The 8,552-nt window shown below is 58.2% G+C and overlaps 1 protein-coding gene across 1 annotated transcript; it reads left to right on the top strand.

The window, feature by feature from the left end:
* The first annotated feature begins 571 nt into the window (after nucleotides 1-571).
* LOC111942652 (maestro heat-like repeat-containing protein family member 7) lies at nucleotides 572-8,552 on the top strand. Its single transcript, XM_023945761.2, has 15 exons — nucleotides 572-3,283; nucleotides 3,579-3,643; nucleotides 3,761-3,913; nucleotides 4,268-4,416; nucleotides 4,674-4,821; nucleotides 5,029-5,216; nucleotides 5,299-5,436; nucleotides 5,724-5,838; nucleotides 6,011-6,148; nucleotides 6,381-6,557; nucleotides 6,690-6,845; nucleotides 6,996-7,097; nucleotides 7,423-7,525; nucleotides 7,806-7,866; nucleotides 8,178-8,552. Exons 1-14 carry the CDS (start codon nucleotides 3,166-3,168, stop codon nucleotides 7,862-7,864), a joined length of 1,809 nt encoding a protein of 602 aa, XP_023801529.2. The 5' UTR covers nucleotides 572-3,165; the 3' UTR covers nucleotides 7,865-7,866; nucleotides 8,178-8,552.

The following is an 8,552-nucleotide window of genomic DNA, read 5'->3' as shown; positions in this document are numbered from 1 at the left end:
ATAACATCAGCCCTGCCATCAGAAGCCTGGCAATTCAAAAACTTTGTATCCTCCAGGCAGTAGAGAGAACTCAATATTCCATCTTTGGAAACCTGCAAGATCAGCTCTACATGGCATACAGGACACGGTCTCATCTCTCAGGCCTTGACTGGATGCGCTGCTGGAGCTCTGCTGAGAGATGATCTGGGAGGTTCTGTCTGCTGGGGCCACCTGAGCCAGCCAGAATTTTATTTTTCTTCAAAATTGTTCTTTCCTTATTTTTGTTTTTGTTTAGTATGTAAATATAGGATATGTTATAAATACACAGGCTCCCAGGAGCTTTCTTTTGCTGCCCAAGGTCCGCAGGATATTGGAGAAGAGAGGGAAAAGGGTCCTTGTGCTCAGCAACCTGCTGGGGTGTGCAGTGGTGAAGGGAAAATGGCCAGAAGCCCCTTGGCCTTTGGTGGTTTTGCTGAAGCCACAACCCCTGTCCCAGCCAGGAAGTGCCATCTGTGTCCTCGTGCCCGTGTGGTGCTGGCTGGGTTGCTGAGGGCTCCCAGGTGCTTCTTGATCCAGCTCCTCTAGAGCTCCTGTGGGGCTGCGGCGCTGCTGCTGGTCCACGCTGGGGGAGACTCTGAGGGAACAGGGTGCTGGGAGGCCATGAAGGGATGAGGGGCTGTGGAGGCCCTGACGGGACAAGGCAGTGGGAAGGCACAAGGGGGATGTGTGAAGGAGTGGGTGGAAGGAGGCTCCAAGGGGACAGGAGGCCCCTGAAAGGCCGGACTGGTGGGAAGACCTGAGGAACTGGGTGTCAGAGGCCATAAGCAGCCCCCGGGCAGCCGCCTGGTTCCTGACACCCGGCTGATCAGGCGCTTCCCCAAAATGTCTCCCAGGCCTGCAGCAGAAGCCCTCGAGGCTGGGACACCACCCCTCCAGGAGGGTGGGGACAGCCTGAGGTGTGCCCAGGCTGGGCTGGCTGGGGACATGGAGGGCAGGGGGGTGCTGCCAGGCCACAGCCACTGGGTGCCTGCGATAAGGGGCAGTGGGCAGAGGCAGGGCTGGCGGCCAGGCCGGGCCCTCGCAGCTGCCCAGGCCACGCTGCTGTGACCGAGGCCCCCCTGACACAGAGCTCGGGGCCCGCAGAGCTGCTGCCACCATGGGGAGGGTGGCGATGTCTCCTCCAGCAGGGCTGCCCAGTGGCTGCTGCCCAAGCGGCTGTGGAGCCCACAGAAACAGCAGCAGAGTGTGCACAGGAACAGCAGCACCCCGAACGTCGGCACCTGCGCACTGAGGCGTCCGCAGCAGCCGGCTGCCAAACAGGGAGGCTGTGGACACAGCTTTGGTTTGGCCTTTGGTTTGGCAAAAGGCTTCAGCAGAATTGGCCACAATGGCTTTCTCTTGACTTGCCAGCCTCACAGCAACACTTGGCAGCTTCAGCTGCAGCCTGTGCCCGTGACTGACTTGGATGGCCGTGCTTGAGGGTGGGCTTGCCTTCCACACTCAGGTGTCCCAAGGCAGCGGCCTTGTTGCCATCATGACACAGAGAGAGAGAGACTCAGGACATGAGAACACAGGAATAGCCTGTTTGGCTCATTCTTGAGTTTGCTGCTCCTGCCTAAAATAATCATCAGGAGTATATGCTGATATAAAAGTATAGCCGAACACCAAGGACTTTTTCTGTAGTGTCTAGAACTAAAACCTTCTGTGACTGTTCAGAGACTCTAAAATGCAGGGTGAAAATGACAGCTTTGTATGTAAGAGTCCTAAAAATTTTGACATGTGATTTTTTCTAGTCAAGGATTTTAATTCCAATGTGGAAACTACAAAAAAATATTAAAATTTGTTTTCATTGGCAACCGCTTTGAAATGGCATCAGCACACCTACAGGTGTACTGGGGACAGTACTTGGCAATTCATGGCTTCAGATGTGGGAGATAAATATTTTGCCTGGTTTCACCTTGAAGTTGAAGTTTTCCCAGGGCTTTGATTGACTGGTCATTGCAGGTAACTTTAATAAATTCAAAAGGATGTGAAAGCACAATTTCTGGAGAATATGCACGAGGGGTAGAGGGAAAACCTCAAAAACAGTCAGCAGGCTCTGGAAAACTTAGAAAAAATTAAAATTACAAACATAATGTAAAAATAGATGGAACTCTGTGACTGTTCAAGCAGGACTCTGTCTCTGGAGGAAATGTTTGCCTTGCATCAGCTGTAACACAGACAGACACACAGCAACTGGAGCCTTGAACATCAGAGACTGGACTAATGTTTGTCCCAGAAAAAGACAGAGAAGATCCCACTGAAACAGGACAGTGCCTCTGTACAATCTAGCCATCCCAGGAAACTCAGCAGCTGATGGTGTTTTTGTGCTACTGCAAACCCCTCCCATGAAAAACATCATTCCAGGAAGGAGCAACATCATCTGACAGATCGCAAGAGTGGCCAGCAATAGCTCCAGGAGCTCCTGCCAAGACCCCAAGGAAGGAGTCCAGCCCCCAATGCACGGGGCTTTGGCTTTGGCCCTCTGGCACAGAAACCCCCCAGGGGCACAAGTCTCTGGGGCAGGAGAAGGGCACCAGCACTGCCAGGGCTCGGCTGGGGTGGCAGGTCTGCCCCGGTGGGGACTCTGCCACACTTGCTGATTTCAGTGCTGCCAGGCCCCTGTGCAGATTCTGTGCAAGGCCCCGTGCCCTTCCTGCTGCGGCTGCCTCGGCAGCCCTGGGGGCTCCTTCTGCTGCCCTGAGCCTGCAGAGCAGGGCAGCGTTTGCTGATGGTTTGAGGTGTTCCTAAAGATCCTGTCAGGCTGTCTTAGACACTTTGGGCAAGGGATTCCTTCCAACCTGGGCCACTTTGGGTGGGATGGGGGTGGAACCAGGGCAAGTGGCAGGGCGTGCAAGGGCCGTTAGTGACACAGCGCAGCCTGGTAACGGTGGAATGGAACGGTGGAATGGACAAGAGCTGGTGGTGACAAGACCACACCAGAGTGCCTGGTGCATGCGACGGGACAGGACGTGCCAGAGCGGTGCTGTGAGGAGCCCCCACACAGCCCACTCGTTAGTGCCTGACCCGGAGCTTTTCTGAGGCGTAACTCCTACAGCTCACGTTGTGAGCAGACTGTGGGTCTTGGTGAGCCGGAGCTTTCCGTTGACATCTCTTTAGAAGGTGCTCCCAAGGCCCCATTTTGTCATGGCGGGCAGATTCTTCAGGCTATTCAGAGTGTTCCGACGGAACAGAAAGACAGACCCTGGAGCTGCCCCAGCACAACACCCAGAAGAGCCAGAGCAGTTCCAGCAAGGGCAGGATGGTGAGTGGCAGAGCTGGGCTGCGGGGCTGAAGCTGCAGCCAGCTGGGCCCTGCACCATCCCATCCCATCCCATCCCATCCCATCCCATCCCATCCCATCCCATCCCATCCCATCCCATCCCATCCCATGTGGACATGCAAGGGCAGGACAGAATTTGGGCTGGGTCTGACCCCTGGCAGTGGCCATGCTCCATCCCCTGAGCCACCCCAGGGCTGTCCCTGCCTGGGGAGTGCAGGGCTGGGCTGTGTTCTCCGGCCTCTCCCGCAGCCCCTCAGCTCTGGCTGCTCTTTGACAGATGCAGCCATGGATGGGACACAAGAGCAGGAGCCCGCCCATGGCCGCTTTCACAAAATGTTGAAGGTACCTGCAGCCATCCCCACCTGGGCTGGGCCTGCTGGCACTGCTCAGCCCAGCTCTGCACTTGCAGCACTCCTTGGAACATGCCTCTCTTCCCTGTCCTTTGTTCATTCTGCACAGAGGTTCCGCCAGTTCCTGCCAATTCGGCGTAGAAAGATCAGCCCCATGGGAACTGAGGGCACAGCTGAGCCTGACTCCGGGCTGACCGAGCTCCAGGCAGAGCCTGATGTCAGCCCAGATTCAGCTGTGCCCTCACAAGACTCTGATGCTGCGGTGAGTGATGACAGGGCAAACTCTGATGTGACACTGACTGAGGACATGGCCATTCCAAACAGCAGAGAGACTCAGGGCATCACAAATACTGACACTACGCCCCCTCCCACCATGAGTCATGCACCTAATACGGATGTTTTTGAAAGGGGGGTGTTCCTTCTGACCAGCAGGTAGCCAGCCAGGGGCCAGAACTGGAGGTCTGCCACGATCGTGTGCCCCTTCAAGCCACATCCATAGGGCCCCCTCAGCTTTTGAGGCCAGCACAGTATGGCAGGAAGGGAAGCACTTCTTGGGAGAAGCTGGGGAAGCTGCTGCCTTGGACAGCGCTCTATGTCTTCCCCATTCCTACTCTAGGTGCCAGCTATTGTACGGAGCATTCACCAGAGTCTTATGTGCTCTGTTATGGTGGATGCCAGGCTGGCCACTAACATCGTGAGGCTGGCTGAAGAACACCCCGACGATGTGGTGCTGACCCTCCTGCGCTGTGCCCCATCGTGTGACAGGTATGGGGCCCACGTGCCTTGAGAGCTCAGGGCTCACCGACCTTTAGGGCCCATGGCCCTGCACAGCCTGTCCAATGGGCTCTGCCCAACAGGCAGAGAGGTCCAGGACCCTCAGGCCCCTCTGTTTCCTGAGGCTGCTGCCAATGCTCCCTCCCTGCCCCTCAGGGCACTGGGGCTCTGTCACCTGGGACCCCACAGCTACACAGGGCATGGCTCTGTGACTGAGACACCCCTGACACAGAGCTCTGATCCCACAGAGCTGCTGCAGTGATGTGGCAAACCATAGCCTCGTCGGGACCAGCAATGGAGAAGGTGCTGCCAACTCTGCTCCATGTGATGGAGAACTGGCCACTTTGCAGCATCTGCACCTCTGATGAGGACAACAAGGACGTTTTTGCTCTGGCTGTGAGTTTGTGGAACTGGCCTTGACTGTCCCCTAGGTTGCTTCTCCAGCAGCTCTTCATCCTCTCCTTGCCTAAGGCACTGGGCTGAAACCTGGGCTAGGGGCAGGCTCAGGGGGCACTGGGCCCACTGTTCCCCCTCCATCTCCCCTCGGGCTCTGCCCCATGGACGCCTCAGCACTGAGCGCTGTCTTGGTGTGCTTCTTTGCAGGCAACTCTGGTGCTCAGGGTGATTATGCAAGTGCCTCAGCACCATGAGGCGATAATGCATTATTCCGACTCTCTCTTTACGGCTCTGCTGTTGCACATTTTCACCACCACACAGCTGATGCCAGCAGAAGTTAATAACTTCTGGAGAGAATGCCAGGAGCAACACCACCTTCCCAAAAAACCCAACAGGTGCCAGTCCTCCTGTCCTTCCCATGCCCTTGTGGCTGACACCAATTCACCCAATGTGACCTGGGCTTTGCTCTGCACACAGGTTTGCAGTGCAGGCCATGAAGGCTCTGCTCTGCTTTCTGCACTATGACAATGAGTTGATGGCCATGGAGCGCAAGTGTGGCTGGGAAACGCTGCTCCGTGCTGACACCCAGCACTATGCCGTGGGTCTGTTGGCCAGGTGAGACCCCTTCTCGCCACTGCCTCTGAAATGTGTGCCCTGTGCCCAGGGTGCCCGACCACAGTCCCTGTGGTCCTGGCCAGAGGTCTTTGCCATTGAGGGATGGCTGAGCAGACTGGAGAAGTTTGAGAGGAGGGTGCCCAGAAGGAGCCCCATGGTCCCTAAACACCCACAGTCCCTCCAGGGATGCTGGGGAAAGGCCAGATCTCTATGAGTCATTCCTGGGAGAGGTTTGCCCCCCCCCCACCCCCCACCTCAGTGTCTTGGTGCCATTTCCCCCCTTCCAGGGTGATGCGCCGTGACTTGATGCCCTTGTGTTACCATGTCGCACACCAATTTATCCGGAGGCTCATCGGGGAGGAGGCACGTTGGGATCTGTCCTCCCTGGCATTCCTTGTGGAGGTGAGCCCGATGGCCAGCACTACCTCGCTGAGCTGCCTGCCAGCCCTGTCCCCTTGCATAGCCACAGCTGCCTGGGACGGTGCCCACGCCCTGTGCTGCTGCCTGGGCCCAGCCCTGTGCAGTTCCAGGCTCCTGCCAGCCGGCTCCTCTGTCACTGCCCTGTGCCTTTCAGGTCCTGGATTGCCTGAACTTGAGTGACTGTGGGTACTGTGTCCTTGAGATCACATCAAAGCACCTGCAGAGTGAGTGCAGGCAGAGGCGTCGCCTGGCGCTCAGAGGCCTCGTGGTGCTCAGCAAGGAACCCTCAATGGTGAGAACGGGGCAGCGGCTGAAGCTGTGCTGGGGAAAGCAGCCCCTTGGGCTGGCTGGGCTTCAGGAGTTGAGGCAGCTGCTCCCAGCTCTCCTGCCTCACCTGCCTGAGTGCTTTGGGACAGGCTTTTGGCCTCTGGGCCCAGCAGCAGCAGGGTGGGGTTGCAGTGCCAGGGCAGTCTTGGCGCTGCAGCCGTTCAGGGCTTCCCAGCACAGCCTTGTGTTCCACACAGGCCAGACCAATACGCAGCCTGTGTCGAAGCTTCCTGCAGCTGCTGAGTGACGCAGACGGAGAAGTGGTCAGCATGTCTCTGTCTGTATTCACAAACATGCTCAAGAGAAAACATCTTCGTTTATCAAGGACTGCTGCCCCCAAGCTTGCTGAGCCACTTGTGCTTCTCTTTGACCATGTAAGGCTCTGTGCCCCGGCCACGGGCACTGGCTACTGCCCACACAAACTTTGGTCCTGTGGATTTTCAGGCCTTTGCCCAGGTGGGCTGGAGAAGTTGGCACTGAGATCTTTTCCTCCTTCTTTCCTCCAGGACAAAAGCCACGTGCAGGTGCTCTCCATTCACCTCTTCTGCAAGGCCATGAACCTGGTAGTGGAAGAGGGAAAAAAGGCAATGGAGGGAATTGTGAAGCAGAGTTTGCTCCCACTCATTTTGCACTGCCACGATGAGAACCTGCGCGTGGCTGATGTGAGGTTTTGTGTGATGCTGGTTGATCTCTGGGAGGGGGCTCGGCTGCTTCCTGCTATGCTGCCTCCAGGCTGCAGCTTCCTCCTGGCCTTGGCACAGGGATGCAACTCCTGTGCCCTGGGCAGCAATGGCATCTCTGCATCTCTCCAGGCCTCTCGGGAAACCCTGCACTGTGCTGCCACCTTCTTGAAGAACACAGAGCTCCTGTGTGTGCTGCCAACAGAGGATCTGTCGAAGATCGCCGAATGTGTGGTAAAGGACTGCCTGGAAACCCCAGCCTCAGCCTGGAGAAGCTCCCTGTCCCCAGTGCTCAGTGTGTGGGGCTGGCAGCTGTGGCCCAGTGCTGCGCCCAGGGGCACCAGCCTGTGCCCCACACGCCGCTCCCTTCCCTGGGCCACACAGGTTCCTCTCCAGGCTCCTGTGGCCCCGAGCCGGGTGCCGATGGAGCCCCAGCCCAGTGGGGCTGCGGGCCGGGCCTCAGGGCTGGGCGGGCACGGGAGGCCGGGGCTGGCCGCAGGCAGCGCCCGGCCGAGGGGCAGAGCCCGCACCAACCCTTCCCTCCTGCCGCTCTCTGCAGCTGGCACAGGACAGGAACCGAGCAGCCGAGCACCTGAGCTGGGCACTGCCATATCTGGACAGCCCACAGGAGTCCCTACGAGAGGCGGCCGTCAGCTTCATCGGTGAGCCACGAGCCCGGGCTGGCTCCCTGCTCTGCCGCAGCTCGGCCCCGGCCCTGGCTGCTGCCCCGACAGCGGCACCCGGGCCCGGCGCCCTGGAGCCCCGGCTGCCCTCGGGGCTGCTGCTGCCGGCCTCTGGCAGCCGTGCCCTTGGGCTGAGTCAGGATGTGGCAAGGGCCCGGGCTGAGCCCTGCCGGGGCGGGAGGGTGTGTGGGCACAGGGCTGGCAGCACCGCTGGCAGGGAGCTGTGCCGCTGGGGCCCTGACAGGCTCTGTGTTCCCAGGGACGGTCAGGATGTTCATGAACAAGAGCGCACAAGGAAGAGCTGCAGACCCTCAGTGAGGGTGAGTGAGAGCAGCGGGCTGGCACTGGGGGCTGGCGGGGGGCAGTTGCAATGCCTGGGCAGGGAGCTGCAATCCCTGGCCCAGCTGCAGAGTGCTTCGTTCCCTGTCTGGGTGAGGGCGGTGTGGGCAGAGATCTGAGAGATTTCAGGGACATGGGTGGGAGTTGTGGCCAGCACCTTCTGGCTGATCATGTTGTCTGGTCCTCTCTTGTGGCCATTGCAAGAGCCAGGTGGAATGTCCTTGGGAGGAATGTCTCCTAGGATCCCTGCAGATGCGTGCCCTGACCGTGCCTCTCCTCCTCTCTCTTCCAGCCACTGAAGCCCCGAGGAAAGACACCACTCCATCCCACAGCAACCAGAATATCCAAGCTCAGTTTGCCAGTAAACAAGTGTCCCAAGAACAGCAGCAGGAGACACTGAAGAGGACACCACCTCCCAGTGCCACTGGAGATCCAGGCACAGCTGACAACTGGCACAGCTGAGCCTGTGGGATTCTCACGGGGCTTCAGCCCTCTCCCAGCCTGTAGATAGCTCCCTCCAGCCCTCAGACTGTGCCCGTCCCCTTTTTTCCCTCTAATCTTCCTCCCTTTTGACAGCTCCTTCCCTCCAGCCCTCAGTCCATGCCCATCCCCTTCTTTCCCTTTCCAGTTTATCCCTGTTAATAAACAGTTTGCCTTTTTCACTTAA

This window comes from Cyanistes caeruleus, unplaced genomic scaffold (genome assembly GCF_971803275.1).
Source record: "Cyanistes caeruleus unplaced genomic scaffold, bCyaCae1.hap1.1 HAP1_SCAFFOLD_127, whole genome shotgun sequence".
Lineage (NCBI taxonomy): Eukaryota > Metazoa > Chordata > Aves > Passeriformes > Paridae > Cyanistes > Cyanistes caeruleus.
The sequence above is the reverse complement of the archived record's forward strand: the minus strand, read 5'-3'. Positions and strand labels throughout refer to the sequence as shown.

Bases quoted from the DNA above. Each gene is read 5' to 3' on its own strand.
- LOC111942652 (XM_023945761.2), top strand. From the start codon at position 3,166: ATGGCGGGCAGATTCTTCAGGCTATTCAGAGTGTTCCGACGGAACAGA. The intron at 3,284-3,578 runs GTGAGTGGCAGA...GCTCTTTGACAG, and splicing joins GTTCCAGCAAGGGCAGGATG to ATGCAGCCATGGATGGGACA. The intron at 4,822-5,028 runs GTGAGTTTGTGG...GCTTCTTTGCAG, and splicing joins AGGACGTTTTTGCTCTGGCT to GCAACTCTGGTGCTCAGGGT.